The sequence below is a fragment of the Globicephala melas genome, chromosome 20 (assembly GCF_963455315.2).
Source record: "Globicephala melas chromosome 20, mGloMel1.2, whole genome shotgun sequence".
NCBI classification, from domain to species: Eukaryota; Metazoa; Chordata; class Mammalia; order Artiodactyla; family Delphinidae; genus Globicephala; species Globicephala melas.
In genome coordinates this window covers 14,147,568-14,163,073 of record NC_083333.1, presented here as the reverse complement: position 1 = coordinate 14,163,073, position 15,506 = coordinate 14,147,568, and the positions used below count along the sequence as shown (strand labels likewise).

The 15,506-nt window shown below is 40.9% G+C and overlaps 1 protein-coding gene across 3 annotated transcripts; it reads left to right on the top strand.

The window, feature by feature from the left end:
- Window positions 1-71: 71 nt before the first annotated feature.
- Window positions 72-15,285, top strand: SCO1 (synthesis of cytochrome C oxidase 1). 3 transcript variants are annotated; one of them, XR_009560386.1, is made up of 7 exons: window positions 72-377; window positions 1,445-1,535; window positions 4,555-4,752; window positions 5,495-5,587; window positions 9,306-9,421; window positions 13,453-13,623; window positions 14,387-14,522. XR_009560386.1 is itself a non-coding variant. In XM_030861407.3 (6 exons), the coding sequence occupies exons 1-6, from the start codon at window positions 93-95 to the stop codon at window positions 14,519-14,521; spliced, it is 918 nt and encodes a 305-aa protein (XP_030717267.1). In that variant the 5' UTR covers window positions 72-92; the 3' UTR covers window positions 14,522-15,285. The 3 variants fall into 3 exon arrangements, 2 of the variants coding, with proteins under 2 accessions (XP_030717267.1, XP_060146688.1); XM_030861407.3 differs by lacking the exon at window positions 13,453-13,623 and having other exon boundaries at window positions 14,387-15,285; XM_060290705.2 differs by lacking the exon at window positions 14,387-14,522 and having other exon boundaries at window positions 13,453-14,380.
- Window positions 15,286-15,506: the final 221 nt, after the last annotated feature.

Below are 15,506 nucleotides of genomic sequence, written 5' to 3'. Positions count from 1 at the left end.
AGGAAAGAGCGGCTCTCCCTCACTTTCTGAGGAAGCGGAAACGGTGCCGGAAGTCGAGGGGCGGGGCAAAGGAGGCGCGGTCTCTCGAGCTCATGGCGGGTTTGTTGCGCGCGCCCGGCCGGATAATGCGGCTTCCGAGTAGCAAACTTTGGTTTCTCTTGCCTCGCGGCCTCGGGGTTTGGGGCCCCGGGGAGGGGACCGCGAAGGTCATGCTGGGGCGGCTCCGCGCGCCGCCAGAGGAGGCGTGGCGGGCCTCGGGGCTCGTTGGCAGCTGCCTGCGGTGCCGGCTCCTCAGCACGGCGAGGCAGCCCCCGCCCGGGTCGTCAGGACTGGAGCCGAAGGGCGGCGGAGACCCCACGCGCCCCTCGCAGCCCCGGGTGAGTGCACACCTGGAGCCCTGCCTTTGCTCGCCAGTCAACCCTGCGCGCCCTTCCTAGCCCACTTGGTCATAACCTCAGAAACCACTCGGCCTCAAGTTGTCCTCCACTCCGCCGGTTGACCTCCCTGGGTCACAGAATCTCATCCCGCATTTTCCTCCGGTTTGCACGGACCCTCAGCGGTAAAGAGAACCTCAGAACCGACACCCTCTCCACGTGGTTAGATACCCGGGCTTGGATTTTAGTTAGCTTTTGCGCCAAGAAAATAAGTTTCAGGTGTTCTAAGCGTGGGGGCTGGGTCTCAACCTTAAGTTTCCCAAGATTGAAGCGCGTCAGAGCATTTTTATTATTTATCACTTGGCTCTCCCTTCGGAGGTCTGGTGTGTATATGCTGAAATTGAGCACATGTGGGTCGTAGTGGCGTGCTGGATATGCCTTTTTTCTTTGGTTTCTCCCGGGTTCTAGTTCTGACCCCAAAAGAACTTAAGAGCCATTAGGCTCTAGTGATAGGCAAGAGAAGTGGTCTTCGGAGCTGGGGGAAGGTTAATGAGTTATTTTATCTTGGGACTTGGAAAAAGTACAAAGAAATAATGATGCAGTTTGCAAGACGTTCCACTTTTAGCTGTCTTCTACTTCGGCTTTGTTACTTTTGGAAGCCAGAGTTAGGTTAACCTCCTAAATTTATTTGGTTTATTTCTATGTATTCTCAGTATCAGCACAAGCAGGTGATTAACTGGTTTTTAAATCAGCAGGTGGGATCTGGGTCACACGTGGTAACAATCATGGTGCTTGAGCCTTGGGTCTTTTTTTCCACATGAAAAGAAATCGACTTAGGGAACCTTCCCTTGGAAAGAAGTGCATTTGTAATTGTGTTAGGAGCCCAGATGCAACTGCATCCCCAGAAACTTTCAGTATTTTCTCATCCCAAAGTAACGTGAAACATGCTGTCCGTTTAACAAGATCGAGGCCTGTGTGTAGGTATCTTCAAAAATACTGTAATAAGTTTAGTGTGATTAAATGTTTTCATCTTTTTAGTATTTTTATTTTTGAAATCTCTGCCCCAGTAGCCTGTTTCCTGGAAGTCCTTAGCCATCACATTTGCTATTGGAGGAGTTTTACTGGCTGGGATGAAGTACTTCAAGAAAGAAAAGACAGAGAGTAAGTAGATATCATCTGGTCAGCGCTGAATAAAATCCTTCCTGGCTGTGGACTGTCATCTTTTTGTCATTGTTGTTTTTAAGCTTTTTATCTAGAAATAATTTTAGGTTTACAGAAGAGTTGTAAAAATGACAGTTTCCATGTATCTTTCCCTTTCTTCCCCTAATGTTAATATCTTGTATAACTATGGCTAATTTATCAAAAGTGAGAAATTAAAGTTCATACAGTACTGTTCCCTAACCTACAAACTTTATTTGGATTTCACCTGTTTTTCCACTGTCTTATGTGTTCAGGGCACCACTGTCTAACCATGTGAAAAGACTTATTGTGGACAGATCTGGATGTAGATAGTAAGAAGTCTAGAGGGTGCAAAGATGACTAAGGTGCAGTCCAGCCACTGAGGCGCCCATGACAGTGAAACAGACACAGAAGTGAAGGATTCACTAGATGAGGTTCTGCCAGGCCAGAGGGAATTTCACCGCAAGGAATGGCTCTGGACTAACACTCAGAGTGTTTAGAAACTGTTTACAAGAACTTTATATTTTAGTGAATATTTCAGGACTTTTAAGATTTGTTTTAGAAGTTTCCAGTAAACCTTTAAAGTATCACTTACTCTGTTTTGATTCTTTAGAGAGTCTCTTTTGATGACATTATATAAAGGATAATGTTTACAGCTGGGAGTGAAAATTCATAGGCTTTAGAACTTTAGGAATATAAGATCCATATTGATATACAGGTATATTTCTTTTGTGTAGCAAGCAGTGTTTTATTGATATGATTTTCATATTTTAATGAACAGTTAAGTTCCTTCAATTTCAAAATGAAACAGACCTGACAAACTAGGAAAGTAATGGTAGGGACGATTGTAGAAAAAACCAAGCTTCTTATGACTTTAGTTTGGAATTTCACCTTTAGTTAATAATTTTGTTTTATAAAAACTTGTATTATGAAACAGTATTAAAAGTGTGCCTTGGGGCTTCCCTGGTGGCTCAGTGGTTGAGAATCTGCCTGCTAATGCAGGGGACATGGGTTCGAGCCCTGGTCTGGGAAGATCTAACATGTCGCGGCACAACTAGGCCCGTGAGCCACAACTACCGAGCCTGCGCATCTGGAGCCTGTGCTCCGCAACAAGAGAGGCCACCATAGTGAGAGGCCCGCGCACCACGATGAAGAGTGGCGCCCGCTTGCTACAACTAGAGAAAGCCCTTGCGCAGAAACGAAGACCCAGCACAGCCAAATAATTAATTAATTAATTAATAAACTCCTAACCCCAACATCTTCTTTGAAAAAAAAAAAGTGTGCCTAAGTTGTTTGAGAGTATTTGCTGACATGATGCTTCACCATCTCCCAATACTTTGTGTATTTTCTACAAACAAGGACATTCTCCAACATAACCACAATGCAGCCATCAAAATCAGAAAATTAACATCAATATGTTAACACCGTTCAATCTTCAGACCTCATTCAAGCTGTGCAACTGATGCCCTCCTTTATTTTACTTATTTTTAATTTTTTTGGCTGTGCCTTGTGGCATGCAGGATCTTAGTTCCCCAACCAGGGATTGAACCCATGCCCCCCACAGTACAAGCACAGAGTCTTAACCACTGGACTGCCAGGGAAGTCCCAACTGATGCCCTCCTTTTATAGCAGAAAGATCCAGTTCAGAGCCACACCTCATACCTAGTTTTTTCTTTGGTCTCCTTCAGTTTGTAACAGTTTTTCAACCTTTACCGGACTCTCATGACCTTGACAGCTTGGAAGATTACAGGCCAGTTATTTTGTAGACTGTCCCTTCGTTTGGGTTTGTCTGATGTTTTCTCATGGTTAGATTCAGGACGCTGTGTTCTCATTGCATTTAGTCAGGTGTCATATGATTTCAGTTTGTCCCATTACTGATTTAAGTTCAGTTTGATCACTTGTTTAAGGTGGTGTCTGTCAGGCTTCTCTACTGGAAATGTAATTAATGTGTATTTTGTGATGTACATTTACACATGTAAATATTATGTATTTATACATGTAAATATTCTGTTCCCCATCAAACTCTCAATTCATTTATTTATATCAGTGTGATTCATGATTTCCTAGCAAGCCAGTGAGTTGTAATCCATCATTCTCTTTGGTTTGACGCTCACATCGTCCCATATTGGTCAGTGGGAGCCCCTTCGACACAGGCTTCTGTTTCCTTTTGACATGCCTCCTATGTGCTTTGGGTTCTTCCTTAATTCTGACATAGAAGGATGTTCTAGGTTCGTGTACTTTCTCTGCCCCAGTCCTGGTATCAGCCGTTTCTCTAAAAAGCCTCATTTCCTTTTAGTGGAGGATATTAGAAGTCAGGATATGAGCTCATTGCTATTGGGGTGTATCCACCCCTGGGTCCTTTCAGTGGACAGAGCTAGGAGAGAGATGTGCTTATTTACATCTATACTTATTTCTGTATCTATATATATTGAAACTATAAGTTTGTATTGTACCTCCCATTTCTTTCCAATACTTCAGTGTTCATTCTAGTTTTCTCTCCTTCCATCGATCTAACTCCTTTTTCATCCATAGCTCTTTAATGTATTTACTTATTTGGTCAAGCCCCTGTGTGTAACTGAGCTCCCATCGCTGCTGTCCTCTCCTCACACAGCTGCCCTCCTCAGCACATTCAGGCTCAGACACCCACTGCCAGGCCACCCACCTCGCCCACTTGGGCTCAGACATTCTGCTCTGCCCTGCCCTCACCCCCATCGTGGCCACACCTGATGGCTAAGGACTGAATTGTTCTGGAGGAGGAAGAAAATAGTTTTACCACTTTCTTTTCTTGTAGTCCTTACTATATACAATAGCGTTTGATTTTATTTTATTGTTTTATGCTTATTTAAAAGATTTTTTAAGCTTCTTGAAAACTGAGGCTATTTCTTCCATATTTTGTGCCCTCAGTCAGTAGTATAGAATGAACCATAGATCAGGCATTTGAGTACCTGTGGTTAGATTGACTTTTTTTTTCCCCTTCGGTGTGTGTTCGTGTGTGTTTAAGAGCTGGAGAAGGAACGGCAGCGAAGCATCGGAAAGCCTTTACTTGGGGGCCCATTTTCCCTCACAACTCATACTGGCGAGCCCAAAACTGATAAGGACTACCTCGGTCAATGGGTATTGATTTATTTTGGTTTCACTCATTGCCCTGATATCTGTCCAGAAGAACTAGAAAAAATGATTCAAGTTGTGGATGAAATAGGTAAGAAAGCCATCTCTTGCTATAAAAAAGTATGTGTTTACTTGATGTCCCTAATGTTACTATGCTTTTCACATTCTTATATTACTGTTAGGTGGAGGGTTGTAATTATTCAGTTTGTGAGAACATAAATCTCAGTGTTAGGCTTGTTAGTGGCTGTGATTCCCATGACCTTATTCTTTACCAAAGGAAGCTTGTTTTGATGCTAAATGTTAGGTTGCTTAAAAATGTTGGTGTGGTCTGGGTCTCCCTTAACTCTGCTTTGTGTCCCTTTCTTTTTGTAGCCTTTCATCACTGACACTGCCATTGCTTTTTCCCTGGTGACTGATGGTTAGACTAGGAAATCTGTGGTATGGTCTGTGATGTATATCCTTCGTAAAATGAATTGTTCCAGGATATTCAGTCCTTATCAATAGTTTCTTTGCCCTTGAGAAATGGTGGGTGGGGCGGGGGAATCCTACAAACATTGCATTGGATTAGGAGACAGGATATCCACGTGATGTGATTCTGAGTAACAGCATGTGTGCAGGGGTGCAGATATTTGATAGGCTATCTATCTGATTGCACCACAGATATATATATATCTGCCTTTCCTGGAGGCTGTCCCATCCCCTTCCCCATCCGTGTTAGATGTCCCTCTGTGTTGCCTTAACACCTTGCTGTAGCACTCCCTACACGCTGCTGTAATTGCTGTTTTTCTTTTCCCTTAAAATGTGAATACTGATTAATGAGAACTTTCTTTCAGATAGTATTCCAACTCTGCCAGATTTAACTCCACTTTTCATCACTATTGACCCGGAGAGGGACACAAAAGAAGCCATCGCAAATTATGTAAAAGGTGTGTTTATTCACAATGGTTTACATGTGTTTAGCTCTTACAGTTTTTGAAAGATCAGCTTATTTGGACCTTGGAATGCTTTGTAAGATACGGGGGATATATGGTACTGTCACCAGTTTTATAGGTGGATGAAAAGAGTCTCAGAATTGTGACTGAGGCCGGTAAGTAAATAAATAAGGAAGAGGCCTCTCAGTTCCTGGTGCAGGGCTCTTTATTTTGTCACAGAGGAAAGATTGAACTTCATATATCAACAAAGTAAAGAGACCCTTGAATTGAGGGGACACATTGCTTCTGATTACCTTACTCTTCCCTTTGTAAAATTAGGACAGACAGACATTCTGGGAATATGTTCATTGGGAGATTAAAGAAAAATTATGAAATATAAGCACATTTTGAATTCATAGTGTATATTTTATAAATCTAAAATATTAATGATAAACACATAACCATTTTAAGGAAGAATTTCAATTCAGACATCTCAACATGCACTTAAAAACTATTAGAAGGTACTTTTTTTTAAGGAATTTTGCCTTTTTTCTTTTTTTTTCAAATTTTATTTATTTGTTTATTTATTTATTTATTTATGGCTGTGTTGGCTCCCGTTTCTGTGCGAGGGCTTTCTCTAGTTGTGGCAAGCGGGGGCCACTCTTCATCGCGGTGCGCGGGCCTCACTATGGTGGCCTCTCTTGTTGCGGAGCACAGGCTCCAGACGTGCAGTCTCAGTAATTGTGGCTCACGGGCCTAGTTGCTCCGCGGCATGTGGGATCCTCCCAGACCAGGGCTCGAACCCATGTCCCCTGCATTAGCAGGCAGATTCTCAACCACTGTGCCACCAGGAAAGCCCTAGAAGGTACTTTTAAAGACTATAAATTATGCTAGAATTAAGGGTGAATGTTTAGGTTCTTGTGAGCTTGGGTAATTTCTCTGAATTCAAGTTTCTTAAGCTGAAAAAAGTGATGAGAATAAAAATCTGATCAGACAGGTTTTGTTGTTGTACTAGTGTGTGGAACATGCGTGCTTAAAAATCAGGAATTTCCATTTTAATTATGGTGGAATTGATTTAAGCTACTGGTCAGAAGGACTAATGAATAGTTTTCTATTTATTTTTATTGTATGATACCTTCTAATGCATATCCACTAAAACTTTGAGTTATTTTAAAATGTGTCTTATGTAAGACCTGTATATTTTATTATTTAACTCATGTATTGAGAAATAGTTGCCATATAAAAAGAGTACATACTTAAGGTGCACAGTGTGTTACCTTTTGACACATGTGTGCACCTGGGAAACCATCACCACAGTCAGAGTGAACATATCCATCACCCCCAGCAGCTTCCATGTCCCTTGCTAATTCCTCCTTCATGTCCCTCCTCTGCACCCACCTCGTGTCTCCAGGCAACCACTGATCTGCTTTCCATCAATATAGATTAGTTTGCATTTTTAGAAGTTTATGTAAATGGAATTATACAGTATATGCTCTTTCTTTTTAATGACTTCCTTCAGTGTTATTCTGTTGAGATTCATCCATGTTGTAGCGTGTGTCAACAGTTCATTTTTATTGCTGAGTAGTATCCCATTGATGGACATTCCAGTCTTTGGCTATTACAGATAAAGCTGCTGAGCACTCATGTACATGTACGTCTTTGTGTGGACACACGCTTTCATTTCTCTTGAGTAAATACCTGCGAGTGGAGTGGCTGGGTCATATGATAGGTGAATGTTTAACTTTTTAAGAAACTGCCACTTTTTTCGGAAGTGGCGGTACGTTTTTACACTTGCGCTGGCAGTGTGAGAGCTCCAGCTCCTCCACATCCTCGCACACTTAGTAGGGCCAGTCTTTTTAATTTTAGCCACTTCAGTAGGTGCTTAGTGGTATCTCATTGTGGTTTTATTAATGCGTTTCCCTTAATAACTTTTAACATTAAGCATCTTTTCATGCCATTATTTGCCATCTGTATGTCTTCTTTGGTAAAGCGTCTCCACATCTTTTACTCATTTTTATGGGGCTGTTTATTTTTACTTATTTATTTATCATTTATAGTCCTGATACAAGTCTTTTATCAGGTGTATGATTTGCAAATATTTCCTCCTGGTCTATGGCTTGTCATGTCAGCCATGGCTTTTGAAGAGCAGTTTCCATTTTGATGAAGTTCAGTTTATTAGCTTGTTCTTTTATAGATAATTTTTTTGGTTTCATATATGAGAGATCTTTGCCTAACCCAAGGTTACAAAGGTTTGTTTTCTCGTTGAAGTTGTAGAGTTTTTATTATATATAAGCAGAATTTATGTCCACAGTTTACAGGTATGTCAGAAACTTGAGCAATAGCATCGTTATTTTCTAAAGCAGGTATAACTCATTGGGTGATAAATGATCTCCAATTTAAATGTGTGTTGGCAATTGTTTATTATCACATATTAACCAAACCTTAGATAATCCCCAAATGAGTAGACATTTGAGTTGCCGTACTTAATGGAAATACCAAAACCTTACAGTAATATTCTTCATCAGCAGGTACATACAGTGATTGATGATATGATCATTTCTAGTTGCATTTGGGGGGGATTTTTAAATATTTAAGTTGGTATTTAGAAAATTAACTGCAATTTCAACAATTTTTTGAAAAGGTTTGGATGTGCAACTAATTCAGGCTTCACTCACCTTCTCTTCATTTAGTCAGAGCGTAGGGAAGAAGAACAAGCCACCTTGCTTTTTCAGCACCTGAGCAGTTTTCCAATTTAGAATGAGTTAGTCCAAAGAATAAAAATAGGCTACCTCTACCTTTGGAAGAAGGTACTGCTGCTAAATGTTGGACTCGGCTCAGTAGTCTGATGAATCCAGGTCTTTTAAGTGACTTCCCCAGCTTACTTACATGAATTCCAAAAACTTAATAGCAAGTGCATGCGGTGAGGTTTTATGTTAGAAAATGAGATACAGGTATTTTGATCTGGTATGAACTAATTGTCAGGCAAACTTTTTTCTCATATGATACAATGGAAAACTGTCATGCTTAATTCATAATAGTATCTTTAAACTTTAGCATATCTCAGAACTACACCTAAATATTTAAGAACCACTAAATTAACAAAAATTATGATTTAAATAATTAGAATATATTCCCTCCAGCTCTTTACTAGTCATGAAAGGATTTGACTTATATATTACCAAAAACCAACTTTTGGTTTCATTGCTCTTCTCTATTAATAGCCTGTTTTAAGTTTCATTGATTTCTGCTCTAATTCTCTTCTTCTGCATACTCTGGATTTAATTTGCTCTTTTTCTAGATCCTAAGGTGGAAACTTATATTATTGATTTTAGATCTTCTTTTCTACTATATGGATTCAATAAGTTGTGTTTCCATTTTTATTTTATTCAAGATATTTTTTAAATTTCTCTTGAGATTTCTTCTTTGGCTCATGTGTTATTTAGAAGTGTGTTTAATTTCCATGCGTTTGGGGATTTTCCAGATATCTTTCTGCCATTGATTTCTAGTTTAATTCCAGTGTGATCTATCTTGGTGAATGTAACATATATTACAGAGGAGAATTTTCATTTGTTCTATGCGAATTTGTTTTTCCTTGAAACATGAAGAAATGTTTAGGGACTCACAGGAAGAAAGTGGCAGTAGGGCTGCTGTATAACGGATACTGTTTTTTGAAGTGTAGGGATGGTTGTTTCGCTTGCTTCTTTTTCACTGTCTTTCTCATTTTTTTATTTAGAATTTTCTCCCAAACTGATTGGCTTAACTGGCACAAAAGAAGAGATCGATCAAGTGGCCAGAGCATTCAGAGTGTATTACAGCCCTGGCCCCAAGGATGAAGACGAGGACTACATAGTAAGCAAATGCACAGCTTTCAACACCTGGACAGGCTCCCAGGTCCCAGACATTCACATAGCTTTCCGTGATGACTGGCTTTAAAAATGAAATTAAAACGAAAGATAATCTGAGATCATAGCAAATTCCTTAATAATTAGGGATGTTTGAAAGGATAGAAGAAGTATATATATTTTTTGAAGGATGATTGTTTAATTTATATTCATTGTTCTTAGAGTTTAATTGCCTGCTTTTCTAGTGGCACATAAAATTATAGAGCAATATAAAATCAGGGATATCTTAGATTCAATATAATATAATATAATCGTTTGGGGCAAAGCTCATTTTAGTTGATAAACATCGTATTGGTTCTCTCTGCCCTCAATGAAGAGGTATAAGAAATATACTCCTTTTGAGAAGTAGTGTTAGGCCGTAGGGAACTGCGTTTTTGGGTTGAGTGAGTAAGAATTCTGAAAAGCAAGAGAAAAGAAAGCCATAGGCAACTAGACTTCCCATAAGATTTCTTTTCATACCAACTATGCGTTTGCATAATTTTCTGTTTAGTTGCATTTGCAGCTATTATGCTCTACATAATTAGGATTAATTAATTAATTTTTTTAATTAATTAAAAACTTAATGAAGTTTTTTTAATGATGAAGAACAAATTCTATCAGGTTGTTCTTCTATAGCTGTTACATTAAAGAGCCATCTTCACGTTCATCAGCACTGCCCAGGAGTCCTGGGTCACCTTGTTCCTGTTCTAGTCAGTGGTTTCACAGTGAAGCATAAGCGCCACCCCTACGCACCCAGTTTCCTTCTCAGTGTGGACGTTTTTCCCTATCACATGAAGAGTTGACATTGTATTTTAGTATCATTTCAGGTTTTTTCCTCAGTTGTCATGCTCTAGTTTCTCTATAGTATTGGTTAGACAAAGTGATTAATCATAAGAGCCTTTCCAGCCGCAGAGCTGGTTTTGTAGGAAGAAAGATGGTCAGGATCCTGAGTCGTTGCTCTTCCCGCAACGCCATGGCCAGCTCCCAAGAGTGACATGCAGAGGGGACATCCCACTGTGGTGCTTTGTCTCTATGGCCCACTGTGATTTCCTCACCACTTTTGAACCTGGAGCACATGTGCCCCTGTAGCTTTTTTTTTTTTAATGTTTTATTTATTTATTTATTTGGTTGTGCTGGGTCTTAGTTGCGGCAGGCGGGCTTCTTAGTTGTGGCATGCGAACTTTTAGTTGCGGCACGCATGTGGGATCTAGTTTCCTGACCAGGGATCGAACCCAGGCCCCATGCACTGGGAGCACAGAGTCCCAACCACTGCGCCCCCAGGGAAGTCCCAGCACTGTAGCCTTTGGCCTAAATTAAAAGCACGTTTCTGGTCCCTTTGCCTTAAGCCCACACATTTTCTAGTTGTGGTGCCTCATAGACTTAGGGAAACTTGGGTTCATGGGAGAAAAAGACAAGAAAGATTAGCATTTTCTTCTTACACCCTAAGTTTAAGGAAAGTAGAGGGACCCTACTGTGGTTTCCTCTTGTCACACCAGCAGCATGAGAAGAATGAGAGGAGAGCAGAAAGGAAGCTGTGGAGAAACAAGAGCTTTTCAGAATTCGTTACTCTTCCTATGAAAGAGTTGTATTGACTGGTTTTGAGGTTTAACTTATGATGATAGTGGGAGCAGTTGAGCTAGTCAGTCTGACTTCCAGTGCTGAATAGTTTTATTAAATTGTTTACATATGTACAGTTGTAAACTAGGTAACACCCTTTAGTCTTGTTGCTCATAGCTCATAATTCTAGAGTTAAAATTAATTTTACAAATTAGAGGAAACAACTTACAAACAAGTAAAACATGGGCTTCCCTGGTGGCGCAGTGGTTGAGAGCCCGCCTGCCGATGCAGGGGACACGGGTTCGTGCCCCGGTCCGGGAAGATCCCACATACTGCGGAGCGGCTGGTCCCGTGAGCCATGGCCGCTGAGCCTACGCGTCCGGAGCCTGTGCTCCGCAATGGGAGAGGCCGCAACAGTGAGAGGCCCGCGTACCGCCAAAAAAAAAGAAAAAAAGAAAAAAAAAACAAGTAAAACATTCAGTTAACGTAGTAAGAGATACTTGGCTGAAACCGAAGCGCTGCTCACCACAGGAATGTGATTTGAGACACCCACCTCTATAGTCAGCCGCCCCTCGTGGTTTTTTATTTAAATTACTTTGAAACCTTTCATTGTGTAGCCTACGTGTGTATATGGCGAGGTGCCAGTGAACTCATAAACATAAATCACATAAGGTTTGGGCACTGAGATTTGCACTCTAAGGTAGCCATGCAGATAATCCAGAATATGGATATTAAGTTTTTTAGTCTTAAAAATCAAGATGTAAATATGTACGTCTTACAGAGATTCTTGGATCCTCTAGAACCCATCCCAGACCCCATTTTGACAAGTAAATACTGGTCTACTGCCAGAAGAATGTGACGTTTGATAAGAATCAGTGAGTTCACTGCTGTACATTTGCCAAATCAACCAGTAGGGGGAGACACTCTCCAGTTTCTTGGGTTTTTCATTAGTATGACTTCTGTCCTTTGAGGTTACAGATTTTAATCCGCAACATGGTATGGGAAACTTCTCTTAAGATTTAAGGACATGAAGGGAATGAGGGAGTACCTTAAAGGTTGAGATATAAAGGAATGAAGTTTTCTTAATCTTGATAGCAACAGAGGTGAGCTTCTGGCTTTGAATACGAGTGGCATCCTCTGACCTATAGTATATGTAACGCAGGTTACAAGCGTTTAGAATTCCACTGAAAGCTAAATGTGCACATCATTGCGTTATATGTATAGTATTACATTATTTTCTAAAAATTAGGAAATACTCTTGCAAAAGAATACAAATAGCTTTCACACCTAAGAAAAGATGTTCTGTTTTATTCACAATAAAAGAAATGTGAACTGTATAATGTGATGCCATTTTTCACCTGTTAGATCAGAAAGGCCAAAGATACTGTCAAAATCTAATTTAGGAAAAGAGAAAATGCTGCAGTGTTGGAGTGAAATTGGACGAGCTGGCACTTCCATGCATTGTTGATGGGAATTAAACTGATACGCCCTCATAAGGAGGCTGTTTGTCAGTATCATCAGCATTTAAAGTGGAATACTTTTTAGGTTAGAGACCTCATTTTTTGGAATTTGTCTTACAGAGATAACCTATAGCATTGTTTGTAAAAAAGACTGGAAACCAAGCAACCATTCTTTAAAAGGCTACTATATATGTACTGATACAGAACAACGTCCAGTATATTGCTAAGTGAGAAAACAAGTATAGTGTGTTGTTAATTCTGTCTAAAAAGAAATAGGTGGTTGTCGACACACTAATAGACGCAGAGGGTTTCTCTCGAAGAGTAACAGCAGGAACTGGTGGTAGTGGTGCCCTCTGAGGAGAACTGAGGGACTCTGGGAGTCTGGAGGGAGTGGAAGACTTCATTGTATACATTTACTGTGTATTCTTCCATTCTTATTTACATATGATTTGCTCTGCCCACAATCCAAGTGAACACTGAGACGTGACCACTGACAAGTTTGACAGTTTGAGTAGAACAATTTTTTTATTATGTATTAGAAAGTAATTTATGTGAAGAACACTCATAAAATAAGCCCAACACATGCTGAAATTCTGGTCTTTTAAGGGGGAGAGAGAATAGACAGAATAGGAAAGAGGAAGAAATGGGGAGAAAGAGAGGTGTAAGCTGTGGAGTAGGGCTTTAAGAGACACCTGGAGACTTAGTTCTGACTGTCAGACAATTGGAGAAACGCGGGTTCCCTGTCCTCCCGCAGTGAATTACTCCCAGCCCCCTCAAGATCACCAGCTGTCTGAGCCCTCTGGGTCTACATTCTTTCCTTATGTGAATAAGCAAGTGGCTCTTTCCATGTACTCTCTATGAATGTGTGTGTATAAAAGCACGGTAATCTAACAGACACATCGTGTGTCTGGGTATATTTGGGGTGTCTCCAGCTTGGTATGTATGATCGCATTCCTGTCTTTCTTTTTGTTTTGCCAAACAGCAATCAAGCCTGGAATAAATTCCAAGGATTCTAAGTGCCATGTCTTCAACTCATTTAAAATTGGATTTGTGGAAGCATATAAGTAAAAAAAAATTGATGGCTAGTCTAAACTTTAGGTGGAGCTAGGAACACTTTAAGAACTTTGCCATGAAAGTGGATAATGGATTTAAGGTAACTCCTTGGGGGTGTAGCACTTACAGCTCCTGAGGAACTTCTGGGTGATGTGCTTCAGGTAGGATTGTTCAGCGTAGTAGGATTGTTCTTAGGGAAGGACAACACTCGTTGTCATGTTTCCATTTGAATCACTAATATGAGGACTAAATACTGTATTAGAATTTATATATTATATATTTAGTGATTACTTTTCTGTTTTTGTTTGTAATATAACATGGTAAGCAGAATTTAGCCTGTTGAATGATCACCAGTTCTTCCTAAAACATAAAAGAATATACCCTAGAACTTAATAAAGAAAGTATTTTTCACCAACACTTTTAATCCCGTGCGGTATCTCTTTATAATATGGTTAAGGGATCAGATGAAATATTTTAGTCATAAATGTAGGCTCTTCCCAAGCAGGCTTTGCTGTTCCCCAAGCATTGGCTGTTTAATGAAGGCTGGCAGTGGCCATTTCTTAGAAGTGCATTCTTTTCTCAGAAATTGTGTGGATGAGTGTGTTAAGGATTGAACCAAAAGAATTCCAAGTTCTAGCTGATGTGTCAGGCAATAGTCGGCAAATTTCTGGAAAGATTTTAGATAATTCGTTGCTGTGTATTTAGTATAATAGACTCAGGCCTGTTCCATAAATAATAGATGCTACAAAGGTTGCTTAACTAGTAATGTGAAGTCTCTTATCCTGTAGCATTTATTCAGTAAAATAAGCAGCTTATTTTGGTGAACTTTTTGTCATCCTCTCCTTCCTCCCTTTTCTCTGCAGGTGGATCATACAATCATAATGTACTTGATTGGACCAGATGGTGAGTTTCTAGATTATTTTGGCCAGAACAAGAAGAATGCAGAAATAGCTGCTTTGATTGCTGCGCACATGAGGGAACACAGGAAAAAGAGCTAGCCAAAGCAGCGCGGCCGTGCGCTCTTCTGCTAAAGAGGAAGGAAGCTTTGTCTCCCGTAGGGGCTGATACTTATATGTGTATACATGCAACCTACAGAATGGCCTTCGTACCAGGAGAACACCTAAATTTGGGGCAGGGCATGCTACTCTTGGGTTCAGCAAGGATGGATTCTTAACCAGAAGTCTCCCAAATGGTCGCCTTGAGACCAGAGGACCAAGTTGCCGTGAAGCCAGCGGAATGGACCTCAGGGAAGGACACAGCTGGAGAAGACGCAGCCGTGGGGTCTCCACGTGAGCAGAGCCCTCTGATCAGCATGGCTGTCCCTCCAGTGTCTTGGACTCTTGCTCTGGCAGGTTGTAGTGAATTTCCAGGGAGAGCGTAACTTCCATAGTGACCTTGCTTTCCTCTTTGAGTTCTTGGTGGCTGATAACAATCAAATTAGGCTCTCTACATTCACAGTTAACCTTTATGCTTGAAAGCATTAGTGTAGTCTTGCTTGTTAATGAAGACCACTGTCAGGTTTGCATTGTGTTCCCCTGTCAGCAGGTGCTGATTTTATTAATGTAGAGAAAAGCTGTTGTTTGGGGCAAACCATTAGATCAGATTCCCTAGGGACCTTTCATGTGATTTTTAGCTGAACGATGTGCCAGGCTTTCAGGGACCTGCCAAATGGGTGTAAGAGGATACAGACCATGAGTGTGTACAGAGTACCCTCCTGCCTGTACCGGATTGCACTTGTCTGAAATAAAGGTGTGCTTTTGCAGCTTGGACAACCGTGGCCTTTCTTGTGGGTGCAGAGATGGCAGCTTATAGCTCTCTGGGCTGAGACCCCCAGACTCGAGGGGGCAGGTAGGTGGGTGCTTGTTAGAGTGCAGGTTCCCAGGCCCAGGGCTGGGTTCACTGAGCTGAGGAAGGATGCAAAGACCTGCGTTCACACCTGCCACCCCAGGTGCCTCTGATGCGGTGGCTGGGGGACTGGGGCCT